Here is a 17312-nt window from a genome sequence, read left to right on the forward strand (position 1 = left end):
ATTATTAAGCGAAGGAATTAAAGTAACAAATGAATACTTTTATGCAATAACTATAGTCTTTAATGTTTTTATAGTGAATATATATAAATTATTTATACTCTGCTCTCAAAATAACGTCGTTTTGAGTTAAAAATAAAAAAATTATAATAAAAAAATTATTATAATTTAAAAATAAATTATAATTACAAAAATACTTTAATTTTTGTCGTCTCGATAAAAAAGCAAATCCATAATATATGTGTCGAAAACATTAACTGTAAAATAAATGCATTATAGAATTGGATTTAATTGAGAGAGAGAGGAAAAGTTTCAAGCAGCAGTAACAACTATCATAAATGCAAACTTCAGAACCAAAAGAAATTTGCACTAGAAAATAAACACTCGGTCAATCCATTTCAAAATTGAAGAACCAAAGCTATTTGCGTTGAAGCTGGTTTACAACTTGCAAACCAGAAAACGCTGCCACCAGTTTAATTGGCAGATTGAAAAAACGGTTCTGTTTTTTTTTTTTAAACGAGGGGCGTGAGCGTGCGTGACACATAACAAATAACGGGTTTCTCATGTTGTGAGGTGGCAGCCATTTGATTGAATTGAACTTGAACCCAACCCACAAATTGGAACCTTCCCTCGTTTCCTTCATTTTCTTTTTTTCTTTTTCTTACGCGAGTTGACTCAACAACAAGCCCGAGTCATACCCGCTCCCTGACTCGCTGACTCAGTGTTGTTCAGTCTTCTTCATTCACCATGACCCACAAACCCATTTCCGATGACACCCAAAACTGTTGATTCATTGCATCCAAAAAAGGAAAAAAATGATGAATGAGGATCATTACGATGTTCACGCTTCCCAAGACGGGGAAATGGAGTCCCTCGTCCTCGACGATTCCGGCCACCTCCAACCGCCGCCGCAAAGCCCTAAATCCCCCTTCAATTCCTTCCTGGACCCACCTTCCTACGCCGACGCAATCTTCACCTCCTTCGATTCCAACGGCCACGACAAAACCCTAGAACTTTCCACAGGATCCAGTTCCGATTACCTCCACATCTCCGTCTCCGATCCCCAGAAGGAGCAGGAACTCACGAACTCCCTCGTTCCCGGCGGCAACACCTACTACACCTACCTCATAACCACCACAACGAACTTACCCGAATTCGGAGGACCCGGGTCCGAATTCAGCGTCCGGAGAAGGTTTCGTGACGTGGTGACGTTGTCGGACCGGTTGTCGGAGACTTACCGGGGGTACTTCATCCCGGTCCGGCCGGAGAAGAGCACGGTGGAGAGCCAGGTGATGCAGATGCAGGATTTTGTGGAACAGAGGAGGGTGGCGTTGGAGAAGTACCTAAGAAAATTGGGTGCGCACCCTGTAATTGGGAAGAGCGAGGAGCTGAAGGTGTTTCTGGAGGTGAAGGGGAAGCTGCCACTGGCGAAGACCACCGACGTGGCGTCGAGAATGCTCGACGGCGCGGTGAATCTTCCCCGGCAGCTGTTTGGTGGAGAGGCTGTGGTGGCTGCGGGTGTGGACTTGAATGATGTGTCTCAGCCTGCTAAGGTTGGGAGAGACTTGCTCAGAATTTTCAAGGAGTTGAAGCAGTCTGTTTCCAATGATTGGGGTGGAACCAAACCCTTGGTGTTTGAGGAAGATAAGGAGTTTATGGAGAGGAAGGACAAGTTGATGGAGTTTGAGAACCAACTTAGCAATGTTTCTCAGCAGGTTAGGATTTTGTTTGTGTTGTTTTGGTTGTTGACTTACTCGGTTGAATTGAAAAACATTCTTCTTTTAGGGGATTTTGTTCAAAATATTCTCCTTTGTAGAATTGCATTGCCATTTTTTTCATGTGGAATTGAATGGGTTATTGAAGAACTGTGTTGTGTTTCCTTCTTTGAACCCTAGGCTTGATTGTGTTTATCCACATTGGCTTGCAGGCTGAATCTCTTGTAAAAGTTCAGCAAGACATGGGTGAAACAATGGGTGAACTAGGGTTGGCTTTTGTAAAACTCACCAAATTTGAGACGGAAGAAGCCATATTCGATTCTCAGAGAGTACGAGCTGCTGACATGAAAAATGTGGCAACTGCAGCTGTTAAAGCAAGCAGGTTATATCGAGAGCTGAATACACAAACAATCAAACATTTGGTGCGTACAAGTTCTAATGTCTTATGATAGAACGTTTTAGCTTGTATACAAATCTGCCATGGAAACTTTCATGGTGACAGATGTGTTAGCCTCCTAGTATGATCCCTGACACTTTTCGGTTGTTGATGAGTAATATTTTGTTTATGTTACAGGATAAACTACATGAATACCTTGGGACAATGCTAGCCATCAACAATGCATTTTCTGACCGATCAAGTGCTTTATTGACTTTTCAAACACTCTCATCAGAACTAGCTTCTTTACATTCACGGGTTGAGAAGCTCGAAGTTGCTTCATCCAAAATATTTGGTGGAGATAAGTCGAGGATGCGGAAAATTGAAGAGATGAGAGAAGCCATTAGAGTTACTGAGAATGCTAAGATTTGTGCAGATAAAGAGTATGAACGAATCAAGGTAACATTTCGCTTATCTTTTTGTGGGTTCTCCTCTCCCTTAGCATCTGTAACTCTGATGCAGCTTTATTCTTGCAACTTTAAGCTATTTTCTCCCTACATATTACTTCCAAAACTGACCTTTCTATATTTTCTTTGGCATACTATACAATTCATGTCTCCGTATTTGCCAAATTTTGAAGATGATTGTCTTTATTTTCTTTTATTTCATTTGTAAAGTTATACTTGCCTAGGGAGAGAATTTGACACTATATAACTCAGTGACTGAGTTTGGTATTTTCACTAAACTCTAAACTTCTGTTAGGATGCCTCAGCTGCATACATCACTATACTTCCACTTGACACCTATCATTAATGAGAAACGGCTCGTCTCGCCGTGACCTTCTCTTGAATTCTCAAAACTTCTCATATACCCCTTATGGAAAATTGAGAATGAGATCCAATTAAGTTATCATAAATGATCATAATGAAAATAATTATTGATACACATTGATAATAAATTTGACATGTTATAATTTGTTTTCACATGATTTTCTTGTTGTCTATAATGCAAATTTATTTATAGAAAAGTGTTGGGGCAAAAGAAATATTTTTATGCACTTGTAAATGTTTCATTGAGGGCTGCTTCCATCAAAATTGTTAATCAATAGCAGATTTAGTATCATATTTAAACTTCATTTTTACATCTATTGTCATCTTAATATCTAAAATCTAATGTTTTTAAATGGACTGGTCGCTGAAGACATTGGTTCACAGTTCACCAATCCTACTTTGGTCAAACCAATGATAATTAGAGATGTATTTTTTAATGTTATATAATGAATTTGAGTCTAGTAAATAGTCTCTTTGCAAAAGTGTGAAGGTAAGGCTGTGTACAGTCGACCCTTATATCCACCCTTACAAAGTTGGAAAGTCTTGTGTATCAGGATATGCCATTTTTTATCCTTTATATAATATATTAAGTAATAAACTAACACAAAATCATGAAAAATCAATTTTGTGAAATTTTAAATTACCATAAAGGACCATATTATATGTCCTATAAGATAAAACGCTATACTAAAAGGCTAAATAATAACCATTCAATAAATTGTGCATGGATTAAAGCAAAGAAAGGATAACCATTATGTTACCTAGTACTTCAAACTTCAAAGTCCCACGTTAGACAATGAATGAAACATCCAAGCATTTAACATATGTGCTAAGAGGAGTCTATACTCAAGTCACTAGGAGTGGGTTAGTGGTGAGGGGTTTGGGTAGTTTGCATGAGGTTATAAGTTCAAACTTCAGTGCCACCATTGTATCCAAAAAGAAGAGGAGGCGATACTTCTAAGTTCTAAATAGAATAGTGAGCGTAAATTCTAGCATACAATATATAGAGACGTTTATTTTCAATCTTACTGTTGCTGAAGCGTAAATTGTATCCAAAAAACGCTGCCACCATCTCTTCCCATGCTTATATGTGCGCCTTTGTAGCTTGGCATTGGGCCTTTATTTGGCTCAAAAAATGTTTTTGGTTAAGTTAAAAATTATATATAACAAAATGGTGGAAATCAATAAACCGCTGGTTTTTATCGGTTTTGCTAGTTTTATACCAGTTCAACTTGTTCTGTACCGGTTCTTGGTTCTTCTGGTTTAATTGGCTGAACGAACCTCACACAGGACTGATTCACAGTTTTCTGATTGAACTAGCTGATCCAATCATGTTTTTTAATCTATGGTGAAATCTACAACTGGTTTCTGTAGGACCAAATCTGTTTTGATTGATTAGGTAGGTTTGTATAATTTATATATGCTGTTTAGAATCAGATAAAAGTACTGAACTACTGATCATAAAATCTGTTTATATTATTTGCTTCATGTTATATATTGCTTGGGAGAAATTCTTAGATAAGACACATTCTGAACACTAACAAATGTACCTGACACATCCTATGAGAAGAGTAGATTTCACACCTGCCCCAAAATACTCTAGTTTTCTCCAATCTACCACTAGATCCACTACATTCCTACAGCTTCACCCCCCCCCCCCCTCTCTGTGTGTCTCTCTCTCTCTTCAATTCTCACTCACGGTGGATATTGGATCTGTTTTCTTCTTTGCTGTTGAGAATGCAATCACTAGGAACTCTGGGGTTGCTATGATGGTGTTGAGATATATAAAATCATTAATGTAACCTCACCCAATAGCTTAAGCTTTTGGGTTGAATTGGTTCTTTACATGGTATCAGAGTCTCGTGTCCCAGGTTCGATCCTCGCCGCCCCCCACTTTCTTTCAAGTGGAATTTCTTTGTTCGCACAGGTAGGTGGGCATGTGCATTGTCCACCCTTCAAGCCCAGTGGGCTCTCGTGTGAGGGAGCATGTTGAGATATATAAAATCATTAATGTAACCTCACCCAATAGCTTAAGCTTTTGGGTTGAATTGGTTCTTTACAGATGGAGCTACGGTGGAACTTATGAGAGTCACATGCGATGAGAGTACTCTAGAGTGGGAATAAATTTTCACTTTCTAATTTACAATTTTTATCGAGTTCTGGGAGGTGGAATTCATGCTGGATGGTCTTTTCTTTTCTTTTTTCGCCAATATAAGTTCCAGTTCTTAGGCTCTTAACTACTTGTTTGATTATCTCTCTGCTTTGGCTGTTATTTGTTCTCCAGGTCAATATGTGTGATTTACTGATATGTATTGTTCATATTAGTTCAAACTTATATTTCTATAAAAATTGGGTTTAATGGGGATTCTTTTTATAAAAAATAAATCATTAATTAAAATTTATGTAATCATTGCTGGGAGTCTTTATCTTGGAATATTTTGTCAAAACATCAGGTGTGAATATGGAATGTTTGCAGGAAAATAATAGGAGTGAGCTTGAAAGAATTGACAAAGAGAGGCATAACGACTTCCTAAGCATGCTGCGAGGGTTTGTTGTCAATCAAGTAACCTACCTTCCTTTATTTTCTATGTTCTGGAAACTGTTACATTTAGATGGCTTGACCATTTATGTTTAAGAAAGTAACTATACTACATCATGCATTTTACAGACAGGCTATGCAGAGAAGATGGCAGCTGTGTGGGAGAAGCTTGCAGAAGAAACCGCTACATACTCAAGAGACAGCAGCTAAAATGTACTTGGCTGTAAATTTTTGTCTTCGACCTTTTTATGCTGCTTTCTAGATTGTTTCATTAATTTTAAGGTTGTGTAGTATAGAAGTACTTTTTCACTATATTCGGTGAACTTAATTTTAGCTAATCAGAGTTATATATGCACATACTTTCTTGTTTTTGTGACATTTAAGATTAGTGTTTAGACAAATGCGATGCTCTCAATGGTGGGGTTTGTATCATTCCTTGCTAGGTAGTTTAACTTATTGAGTCCTCTGCTCGTTTTCTCCTTCATCGGGATTTCCAGGGAAGGACTTTAATTGGATGAATTATGATATTTTTTTATGTCATAAATTGACAGAAAATAAAATAAAATCGAGGTCTCAATTGACACTAACCCAGCGGACTAAAAGTAGAAGTCTCCTGAATAGTTGTGGTTCCAGTACAATCTTAAAATCTCATTTAACTTAGACTAGTCCTTAAAATATTTTTTAGCGCCAATCTGGAATAAAAAAAGAAGAAGAAAAAAAGACTACTTTGGATGTCAATAGGATGAAGATGAACAACGCACGCCTATTGGTTTCACTTCATCAATTTTTCCATGGTTTACGTACGTACACGTATAAAGAAATATGATTTAACATAAACTGGTGAGAAAACAGATTACGGGGTAAAAAATAAAGTGGAGGAGGAGGAGCAAGATTGTGGACAAGAGCTAAATTCCATTATGAAATGAAGTGTTAAAAGAGGAAACACTCTAAGTGATTTAAAACACAGGAGTATGTACAGACACGGGCATTGAACAGGCAAAAATTAATATAAGAATGAAAGAATAATAGACTCTACCTACCCCCTACTAGGTTTAGCCCAAAACGAAAGGGAAATGGAAATGGAAAAATTGTACACATGGTGCTTAACACTTAATTTATTCACTGGTGGAAGGGATGGCTCCATCATCACTAGAAGTGGCTGATATGTCTGGTCTAATCCCTTCTAGCTGCTGGAGGACTTGCTGAACTTCTGGTCGTGCTGATGGAGAAGGATCCACACAGTGCAAAGCAAGCTTCAACGTGTTAAGCAACTCATCGCCATTTGTGGAAGCATCTCTCATCAACTCTACATCGAAAACCTCATTTGTCCACTCCTCTTTGACAATAGAGGCAACCCACTGAGGCAAATCCACGCCATTCAAAGCCTCACCAGGTGGCTTACCCGTTAGGAGTTCTAACAAGATGACACCAAGACTGTATACATCAGTTTTTGTGTTGGCTTTCTTAAGCTTTGAAAGCTCAGGTGCTCGGTATCCCAATGCTCCAGCAGTTGCAATCACGTTAGAATTAGCAGCAGTTGTCATCAACCGAGAAAGACCAAAATCAGCTATTTTAACATTTGTATTCTCATCAAGCAAGACATTGCTGGACGTAAGGTTCCCATGTATAATGTTCTCATGGGAATGAAGGTAAAACAAGCCACGAGCCATTCCCTGTGCTATTTTCATCCTCGTTGGCCAATCAATGGCTGTTTCATGCCCACGAGCTGCATAAAAATGAAAAAAAAAACACTCAAGTGTTAATAAATTAAACAAACATTGTACCCTCAAACAAACAAGCATGACCGTAGCAAAAACTTTGCAATATATCAAACTACCTAGACTTACCATGTAGGAAAGAAGCTAGACTTCCTTTAGGCATGTAATCAAAAACCAGAAGCTTTTCTCCTTTAGGTCCCAAGTAATAGGCTCTTAGTGCCAAAAGATTTGGATGTCGAATTCTCCCTAGAACACTAACTTCGGATTCAAATTCTCTCTGACTTTTAGTGATCTTTTCCCTCAATCGTTTCACTGCAGCTTGGCTTCCATCCTCTAAAGTAGCCTTGTACACTGTTCCATAGGTGCTCTTTCCCATTATCTCCGCTGTTGCACACAAGAGATCATCAGCTGTAAAAGCTAGTGGTCCATCAAAATGGACTAGTTTACCACCAGCTTCACCACCCCCTTCAGCTTCACCGGCAACGGAAGGGACTCTTTTTTCTGTCCTGGTAGCAGCTCTCCCTGTGGCCTGACCACCCTCTTCATTTGATGTTGCTCTTTTTCTGATCAGGCAGAAGAGCAGGATGCAGCAAATTGTTACCATGACTACAAGGAGCACTCCTGCTGCTATGAGAATTATGTCTTTGGTACCTAGTTTCTTATGATGGTGATGTTTTGATATTTCAGGAGGTGCAGCAAGGACTCCTTGTCCTTCTTCACCAGGACCTGGCGAGGGACATGGGGTTGAAGAGCTGTACCCACATAGTTGAATATTTCCCACAAATGAGCTTGAGTTAAATTTGTGGGCGAGCAGGGTTGGAACTGGACCAGAGAGGTTATTATGAGAAACATTGAAGAAATTAAGATTACGTAGATTGTCAAAGGAGACTGGAATTTCTCCACTGAGATTATTAAGTGACATATCAAGCTGTGTAAGCGTTGAAATGTTTCCAATACTTTGAGGAATGTGGCCACTAAATTGGTTTCTGCTCAAAATTAGAACAGAAAGGTTATGGAAGCTGCCTAAAGCTTCTGGGATTTGATTGCTTAGGTGGTTGTTCCCTACATTCAACAGAGTGAGCGAGGATGAATTAGAGAGAGTGGAAGGCAAGCTTCCGTTCAAGGCATTATTAGAAAAATCTACTCTCTCAAGCCTAGAAAGGCTTCCTATTCTATTTGGTATAGCTCCACTAAACTGGTTATGACTAAGAGAAATCTCTTTTAGTTCGCTTAAGCTGCCCAATGAAGAAGGAATTCTTCCAGTGAAGAAGTTATGATCTAGAATCAGATTTTGAAGCTGACTACCACCCCATGAGTTAGGGATAGAGCCTGAGAGATTATTGTGTTGAAGAGAAAGAAAGGTAAGAGAGGTTAAGCGAGTTAGGGTAGCTGGTATTGGACCAGAGAAGGAATTGAAGCTCAAGTCAAGCCAATAAAGCTTAGTGGAGTTCCCAAGGCTATCAGGGATTGACCCCGTGAGCATATTGTTGCTGAGGTCTAAAGACTGAAGCAAAGGACAGTAACCTAATGAAGGAGGGATGAACCCCGTTAACCTATTGTTGAAGAGTTGAACCCCTCTTAGATTGAGAAGAAGTCCCAATGCTGAAGGGACAGAACCACCAATTTGGTTATCATGAAGACTAAGCTTTCGAAGCCCCTGAAGTTGGCCAATCCTCTCAGTAATATGCCCCTGCAACCCTTTCCATGGAAGGTCTATTACAATAACCTGTCCCTGAGCACACTTAATACCAACCCAACCTCCAGAACAAGCTCCATAGCCGCTGTCATTCCAGCTTCGCAAGAAGCCTTTGGGATCAACCAATTCTTGCTTGAATGCTTGAAGTGATAAGAAGTTTGACTGTGTCACAACCACTCCATCCCAACGCTCTTCACCCAACACTGGCTTCACTGGGAGAAGAAGAAACCACAAGCAGAAAAACAACCGGAAAAAGTAACGTGGGTTGTGGTAGATACGGTGCCAATGAGAAGCATTTCTCATCCCAAGTTGTAAAATCTGACAAGGGCAATAATGGTAAAAAAAACAATTTGAAGTCAGACTTTTGTTCTCCATTACAATAAGATGAAGAGAAGAACCAATCAATGGAGCAAGAATTGAACTAAAACATAACAAGAGGGAAATATAGGAGATTTGGAGTGAAAGGTGATTACTTGATTAGTCTTCTCTCTAGTATTGTCCATAAGACACTGTGTTTCTATTGTGAGAGAAGAAGAGAGGTGTGATGTGAGGAAAAAAAGATCATAGAAATGAAACAGAAGAACAACAGTTTGGATAAGGGTTTTGTAGGAGAAGAGGGTATACACTATAGTATACACAAGGAATGGGAAGAGAGAGGAAAACTGAGAAGGAGCACGTGACGTGACGCGTTGGTCATAAGGTTGTGTATGTGTGAGTGGGGGCGCGTATTAAGGAATCTTGTGTTGGGAAGAGAGAGCAAAATTGTCAGATGCTTTTTCATTTGCTTCTTAAGTTTTCTTTCTTGACAAACGGCTAGTTTTTCCTTACGAGAGAGATCATATGCACATTTATTTGTCTGTTTTTTTTTTCCACTTCTTTTGTGTTGAATGTGGATCAGGCAGGCTCTCGAACCTCTCTTCCTTTATTGCCTGTCCGCACCCCAAAGCCCAACGGCTAGTTCTTCTTCTCTGCTTTGTAGGTCCATCCCTTTTCCGCATTATTCAGTTCCAGACCACAAAATTACAAAATGCAACGAAATGACACAGTTACCCCCTTTACATTAGAGTTTACAAGTTGGCGTGGTTTCGTGTCAATTGCGACAAAATATATGTATAAAATACATTACCTTAAATAGAGCAAGCATCGCATCAATACTTTATTTTTTTCCTTCAAATAAAAGAGAGGTTCATACATTAGTATTCAAAAGAAAGGTAATTTTTTGCGCATTAAATGATGTGCTCATTTCGGAAAACAATCAAGTAGGTCAGCGCAATTCATATCATAGAGGTCGTGGAATATGACACGAGTTATCGTCATCGTGTTAAATGGGTTCGTTAGCTATTGGTCCACAACCGGTTCCCATAAAGCACATTAGGACAGCCTCTGTCCTTTGACACCTTGCTCGTGTTGTTTCTTGGAGGGAAATAATTTTTATGCTCCAGGACCATCCAATGATTTGGTGTTCCCTCTCACAACACTAATTTTTTCTTTCTCTTTTTCCCTCTGTTTTTTTTTTCTTTTTTAATTTTATCCTCTCATTTACACTAAGTAACCACCTAAAAAATGGTGGTCCCGGACCACAATAAGTTCTCTCTTCCTGGAGATGGAGATTAAGGGACATTGACCAATATGTCACTCTTGTAAATAGTATTTATTTATATACCACATTTCAATTAAATTTTATCAAAATATCATGTGACAGTATTTGCATGAACAGTCATTCTCGTTTAGCTGCCCAACGAGAATAGCAGAGGTACTGACACATAACAAAAGTACAGAAATTCTAACTAGGCAGTCCAGCAAGATTAGTCATCTGGACATCTTTTTGCAGATGTGACAATTTGTCACATTGACCTACCATTATTGTTGAGCAAGCCATTCTTGCTACACAGCGCTCAGGTTCTCTATGCATAATTGCAAATGATGTTATGTGTTCAGTTTGTTTTTGCTTATTGGCGTAGCGAGAATGTTACGTAATATTTTGCTAAAATTTGATTAGAACACGACATACAAATAAATATTATTTATAAAAGTGACATACTGCTCAATGTCCCGAACTGTGACACTTCAGTGGAGTGGCGTATTGTTAGTTTTGATGATCCATTGATAAAAAAAAATCTTAATTGATTGATCTTTAAAAAAAAAAAAAAAAATTCTTAATTGATGAGCGTGATACGATTAATGGAGAGATTAGAGGTCACGTACGTCATTGATGCGATTGAAGTAACATTTTGTTTGGTTTGATTCCGAATTTCAACATATAATGTTTTCAATTTAAATTTTTCAATTAAATTATTTGTGATAAATGATATTAAAAAAAGTAATTTTTTAAGTACATAAAAAAATGTTAATATAATAAATGGTCCATTAAAAGAAAAAAAAAGAGATTATCTTTTGAGTAGGGATGTAATTGAGTCACCTGAATTAATAACGGCATACGGCTCGGCTTGCATCAAGTTAGACTCGACTTATTACATATAGTCAAATAGAACAAACTCAGGCCTAAAAAAAATCTATTTAAAAAGTAAATCATAGACTTTCTTTTACATGTCAGACTTATAAGCCTATAGATTGATTGACCTACATCATATTATTTATTTTAAAGAAAATAAATAAATAATTATTTTAATAATTTTGTGATAAAATCATATTATTTTAATATTATTTTAATTATTATTAATTATTATTTTAATTATTAAATACTTAATAGACTTAAACAAACTAATAGACTTAACCGAAGATTTTTATTTTTTAAATATAGACCGAAATAAACTTATAATTTGGACATATACAACAGACCATGTCAAACTTAAAGTATTTTACAGAAATTTAATTTCTTTAAAGTAAAGTTTAACTCAACCCAACCTATTTAAACATCAATTTTTGATTCAAAGTTTATTGGTTTGTGAGGATGAAGATTATCTCGTAACATGATTTACAGTCCAATTCCAAATCAATAAATAACTTTCATAGGTCTAGTGCCAGTTTTGTCCAGCGACTTTCGAATTTAATTCAAGTTCTACTTTCTTCTTTTTTTGTTTGTGAAGGCTAGTCCTCCCTACCTTGCTATGAACGGAGAGTATAAACTTATCATACAAAGGAACTCAACTGATTTACGCAGAATTGTTCTCCACTGGAGACTAGACTGTCAAATAGTAAACTTACCAACACCCCACGCACACCAAAAAAAAAAAAAAAAAAACCCACCCAAACGAAGAAAAATTACCTAAGCATCAGTGATTTCCTTGTTTTCTTTCGGTTTTAAGACCCTAATCATTTTATCCAAGCAGTCATCAACCCTGATAAGAACTGGCCAGTGCAACCAATTCCACAAAGAAAAACCAGCAAGGCCTAAAGGTGCAGGTGATGCCAGCCTGAAAGTCCAATTGTAGCCCATTCTTTATAGCCCAGGGTTTGGCAACTAAGCTAGTAGCGCGAGATGTATTTGACCAGGAATGATCATGCTTTGCCATAACACGCTAGCAATAGCATGCACGATTAAGGCCGAGGGGGGATTGCCAAAATAGACCATTTAAATACGAGGGATTATGGAATATTTTGTTACTAGAATGAATCATTAGAATCTGATTTGTAACTTTTCTTTTATGCTAAAAGTTACTTTTAAACTAAAATTAAAAAATTAAAAATAAGTTTAATTAGTTTTTTTTAGAGAAGTTATTTGTTTTAAAAAAATTCTTTTAAAGAATTTTATGTGTTTGTATAATAACATTTAGAAAAAGCGGAATTCAAAAAAGAAAATGTTAAAGAAATGCTTGTTTTAAAAATTAGGATTCCTTACTTCTAAAAAAAAAATAAAAATAGAAGTTAAGAGTTAAATATTTTTTTAAGAATTCAATTTTACCCCAATCCCACTTTACCCACTACCACCACTATATATATAGTAATTTTATATTTAAAAAGTGTTTATTAATTTTAACATTTAAATAACTTTTTTTATTTAAAAATACTTTTTATATGATTCACTTAAACATAAAATAATTTTAACTTTTAAAAAAATTATTACTAAAAAAATCAAGAAATAAAAAGTTTTTTTTAAAAAAAAACCTCCATCAAAATGGGCCATGAAGCTGCCAAACCGGTTTGATCATTATATAAATTTTTTACTTAAAAATTACTTCAAAACTCAATTAAGAATAAACTGATACAGTCTAAAAAAACTTCTACATTTTTTTTATTATAAAAATATGTTTGACCTAATTTTTGCTTATACGAAAAAAAACTAACACATATATATATATATATATATATATATATATATATATGAGGTACGATCCTTTGACACCGGTGTCAAATTTAAAATTTGACACCTCATCTAAAAGCCGTTAGATCAAAAAAGATCAATAGTGTCACATGCTTACAAATCAGAGTCGTTTATGTTTTTTTATCTAACGGCTCTCAGATAAGGTGTCAAACTTCAAATTTGACACTGGTGTCAAAGGATCCTACCTCTATATATATATATATATATATATATATCAAAGGACTTCAAAAAGCTAACACATATCTTTAAAAAAAAAAAAACCTCCAAGAAGCTTTTATCTTTTAACATTTTTCTTCACTGAAAAAAAAAATATTTGATTAAAGTTCTGCTTTTAAAGAGAATAAAATATAAAAATAAGACACGTCAAATAATCACTAAATATAAAAATTAAACCTAGGGTAATAGTTTTTGTATGTTATGTAATAAAAATATTGTCTTCTACTCAAACAATAAGTAGGAGAGATAAAAGAATTGAAAATGAGAGAACAAAAATTCTTGAGAGACACATTTGAAAAAATGTAAGCTTAGAAGATAATACTTTATTTTTAAGGGACACATTTGAAAAATTTGAAAAATGTGAGTGTAAAAGATAATATTTTCAACTAACATAAGAAAAGTATTACTGCATTTTAACGATAAGCAGCTAATTCCTTCTTATCTGCTGCAATATATAGGTATTTCTCTTGCTAAACATTATTGACCACAAAACGAGAGCAAAAGAAATCAATAACTAACTCACATTGTTTAAAGGCAAGTAGAAAACTATCAGTTTCTAATTTTAACCGTATTCCACTACTTGCAAATACCTTCTAACCTTCTTCTATTTAAAGCCCATTTCTGATACTAATTGTCATACTTTACCATCTCTGTTGTTCTTGACGGCATAACATACTAATACACAATAAAGCTTTAAAATATAAATATGTACGCAATACACTCCAGCAATGATCTAACAGTGTCTTTATCGGCAAAAATATGACGATGCAACCTCATACAACACGAAAGTCATGAATAAAAACTGCTCTTCAAAGATACTAAATTTTATATCTTGAAGTGCTTCATTATAATTAATTAGAAGTCTGATAACATGCACAGATAAAAAACGAAGTAATGAAGATGTTAGAATTAAGAAGCAGTAATTGGAAAAGTGAAAATGAGAAGATTCTAACCTCCAAAAAGATGCCAAACACTCTTAACAAACTAAGATTATGGGTATGTTATCCTGAATATTACGGAAAAAGAACACCAATAAAATGATATTTCTAACCAAGGCTTCTGGCTCTGCAGGACAATAGTAAGTCTACAAGTCATCCAACTTAGAATTCAAAAGGCCCCACAACCTAATTTCCCATTCTCCTATAAGTTGTAACATGACTTCGGTGGCCACAGGCGACTACAAACCTCAAAAGCAAAATCACAGACCACCAAAACATGTTACCGTTTTAGACTCTTACAGACATGCAGGCAAAAAACAGAGAACCATTACCGGTTGTCTTAACATCATTGAAAATACAGACAAAACTAGCCCAAGCTGCCAACCCCCTGAATTTATTAATGCAACAAACTCATACAGCCATTGCATCCAAAAGAACCCCTCCACTAAGAAGTGAATCTATATACACACAAGAAGCCATTTAATTTTCCTTGTTTAACGGGGGCTTTACTACACTTACAATCCAAAAATAAAAATCATAATTTCTTCCTACAACCGAAAGCCCCACCTTTCTAACCCCGGTTCACCTATATTGTAATCAGAATTCAGAGCGATAGAAGGTATCCTTCGATAAATTTTCTGGACATGTCAATTAGAACAAGAATGCCATATATAACTACAATTGACAGCAAAACAGGGCACATTTCACGGGAGTCTATCGTGTATGAAAAATTAAAAAACATGCCTGATTTTCTGAATCTCTGGTTCTGATCCAACAATAAAAATGGATAAGTATGAACGCGAAATAAAAAATGCACATTCAAATATAGCAAGAATGACGAGTAGTTGCAGAACAAAAATTTGATGACTAAACTGCATCAATTGAGAGCACAATAATCTCTAGGTATACAGATATTACAGTACCAAACCCTAAGCAATTTGCTTTGGATCTCTAAAGCCAAAGAATCTCGTAACAATTTCAATTCAGCAAAATACAAGAAGATACGTCGAACCAACCTCAGAACAATCCATAGGACACAGAGGTCGTCCAGATCCAGCCGTTTACACGCGCGAGACAGACGGCGCAGCGGCCGCTGCGGCAGAAGAGGCGGCTCCTCCGAGGAACGAGAGGAATCCAGCACTATTCGGCTCTTGATCGTCAAGAAACAAATCCTCAGGGACTCGAAAAGCACCGTGGGCGCACACGATCGCCAAACCAACCATCAAAGCGGAGATCAACAGCGATCCGACACTAGTGAGGAAGACGACGAACACCGTGAGCACCCCCAGGATCCCTAGGGTTTCGCGATCAGCGAAGGTTCGGCCGAAAAGGACGAGTGGCTGATCGGAGGGACGGAAGAGGTAGAGGAAGGACCATGATGCGAGGAGGCCGAAGAGGACGAGAAGCGAGAAAGGATGAGTGATCAGAGACACGACAAGTGCGAAAGCGATTAGGGTTAGGTAGTTCACGCGGAAGTACGAGAAGTTCTTGCGGATCCGAGAGTACGCTTCGGTGAGGTTTTCTGGCCGGGACATGGAGGTCCGGTCAATGAGCTCCGACCACGGGCGGCGCTGGGAGAAACCGTAGCGGAGGGAGGAGGACATGCGCGAGATGAAGGCACGGAAGGCCGGCGCGGAGATCGACGGCTGAGAGTGAGATCCGGCGGCGGCGCTGTTGGATTGGGAGCTAGAAATGGGGAGAGTCGGTGGAGAAGACATGGTGGCGCGTGAATCTCCAATTGCCGCGCGTGGCTACGGAAGAACAGATACACGAGGCAATGGAGAGTCCTAAGTGGGCCTTTAGAGTTTAGAGGCTGAGGGTGAGGGTGATGTTTCTATATGGTGGTTGATTGCTATAAAATGCATTTGCTAATATATGGGATGGGCTGAAATTATTTACAGAAAACGAAAAGAAAAGAAAAAGTATTGGAATAAAAAAATTGTGAATAACATTTTTTTAAAATAATATGCTAAATAATGATAGATGTGTAATAAATTGAAGGGCAGCCACCCATTTTATTTTAACTTTTTTTACAGGAAATTGTGGATTTAAAAAAGAGAAAATTATTTGTGATTGTATTTTTTTAATTTTTTTACTTAATTTAATTCTGATAGTACATAATTATAACATGAAAGATTTTTTTTTTCTCTCCTCAGTCATATCAGCTGACGTGGAAAGTCAAAAAAAATAATTTTTCATGTTTTAACTATATACTACCGGGAGTACATAGAGTAAAAATTAAAAGGACATAACTTAAATTCTTTAAAAGTATACACACATAACCCTTTAAAAAAATATATAATTTTTACTGAGAAATTAAAAAATAAAGGGGAAAGTTTAAAAAAATTATAAGCAGCTAAAAGTTGAGCATCACATACTGTTTAAAAAAAAAAAAATTCAAATTCGTGTTGTTTTGCGTCAAGTTTGTGTTTTAAAAATTAGATTTAGGATAACGTTTTAGGACTCAAAACTTTTCAAAAAATAGAAGAAATTTTTTAACATGTTTTTACTTAAATTTATATTTTACATAATGTCATAATATTTTTATGAGTTTGTTTTTTCTAAAATTACTTAGATAACTTTATCTAATATTTATCGAAACAACGTTATTTTGGGACGAAAATCATGATGTTTTTGTAATTTTAATTTATTTCATGGTTATAATAATCTTTATCATTCTAATTTTTTAATTTTTCAATCCAAAACTGATGTCGTTTCGATGAACATTAGACAAAGTTGTCTAAAGTAATATTAGATACTTTTTTCCTATTTTTATAATTTCGAGAATTTATTTTAGACCGTTATAGTTAAATACTTCGTTTGGGGACTTTTGAGAATAAGCCCCTTTGATTAATTGCGTAAATTTGTTTTATTTGTATCTTGTATGTTTCTTTTATCTAATTTTTTAATTACTCCAAATCATATGTTAGATGAACCCAAAACCTATGTTATTTGAAAATTATAAAAAACATATGCATAATTATGTTTCTTTAAAATTTAAAATT

The 17312-nt window shown here is 36.3% G+C and overlaps 3 protein-coding genes across 3 annotated transcripts; 1 reads left to right on the forward strand and 2 right to left on the reverse strand.

Moving 5' to 3' along the window:
- The first annotated feature begins 559 nt into the window (after nt 1-559).
- LOC133296663 (sorting nexin 2A-like) lies at nt 560-5876 on the forward strand. Its single transcript, XM_061495704.1, has 5 exons — nt 560-1712; nt 1925-2134; nt 2287-2547; nt 5395-5481; nt 5587-5876. Exons 1-5 carry the CDS (start codon nt 813-815, stop codon nt 5665-5667), a joined length of 1539 nt encoding a protein of 512 aa, XP_061351688.1. The 5' UTR covers nt 560-812; the 3' UTR covers nt 5668-5876.
- A 696-nt stretch (nt 5877-6572) lies between these two features.
- LOC133296727 (probable leucine-rich repeat receptor-like protein kinase IMK3) lies at nt 6573-9174 on the reverse strand. Its single transcript, XM_061495778.1, has 2 exons — nt 7305-9174; nt 6573-7183 (listed from the first exon to the last, which is right to left on the reverse strand). The coding sequence occupies exons 1-2, from the start codon at nt 9172-9174 to the stop codon at nt 6573-6575; spliced, it is 2481 nt and encodes an 826-aa protein (XP_061351762.1).
- A 5880-nt stretch (nt 9175-15054) lies between these two features.
- On the reverse strand, nt 15055-16137 carry LOC133296681 (PRA1 family protein B1-like). The gene has a single exon (XM_061495727.1). It carries the CDS (start codon nt 16023-16025, stop codon nt 15369-15371), a length of 657 nt encoding a protein of 218 aa, XP_061351711.1. The 5' UTR covers nt 16026-16137; the 3' UTR covers nt 15055-15368.
- Between the last annotated feature and the right edge of the window lie 1175 nt (nt 16138-17312).

Source organism: Gastrolobium bilobum, unplaced genomic scaffold, assembly GCF_033153095.1.
Source record: "Gastrolobium bilobum isolate Gb01-03AN ecotype WA unplaced genomic scaffold, APGP_CSIRO_Gbil_v1 utg6129, whole genome shotgun sequence".
Classification (NCBI taxonomy): Eukaryota; Viridiplantae; Streptophyta; class Magnoliopsida; order Fabales; family Fabaceae; genus Gastrolobium; species Gastrolobium bilobum.

What these genes read in the sequence shown, in the direction of transcription:
- LOC133296663 (XM_061495704.1), top strand. Translation starts at nt 813, where the DNA reads ATGATGAATGAGGATCATTACGATGTTCACGCTTCCCAAGACGGGGAA. An exon ending in AAGAGTATGAACGAATCAAG is followed by an intron (nt 2,548 to 5,394) that starts GTAACATTTCGC and finishes GAATGTTTGCAG; the next exon opens with GAAAATAATAGGAGTGAGCT. An exon ending in GAGGGTTTGTTGTCAATCAA is followed by an intron (nt 5,482 to 5,586) that starts GTAACCTACCTT and finishes TGCATTTTACAG; the next exon opens with ACAGGCTATGCAGAGAAGAT.
- LOC133296727 (XM_061495778.1), bottom strand. Translation starts at nt 9,174, where the DNA reads ATGAGAAATGCTTCTCATTGGCACCGTATCTACCACAACCCACGTTAC. An exon ending in TCTAGCTTCTTTCCTACATG is followed by an intron (nt 7,184 to 7,304) that starts GTAAGTCTAGGT and finishes ATTTTTATGCAG; the next exon opens with CTCGTGGGCATGAAACAGCC.
- LOC133296681 (XM_061495727.1), bottom strand. Translation starts at nt 16,025, where the DNA reads ATGTCTTCTCCACCGACTCTCCCCATTTCTAGCTCCCAATCCAACAGC.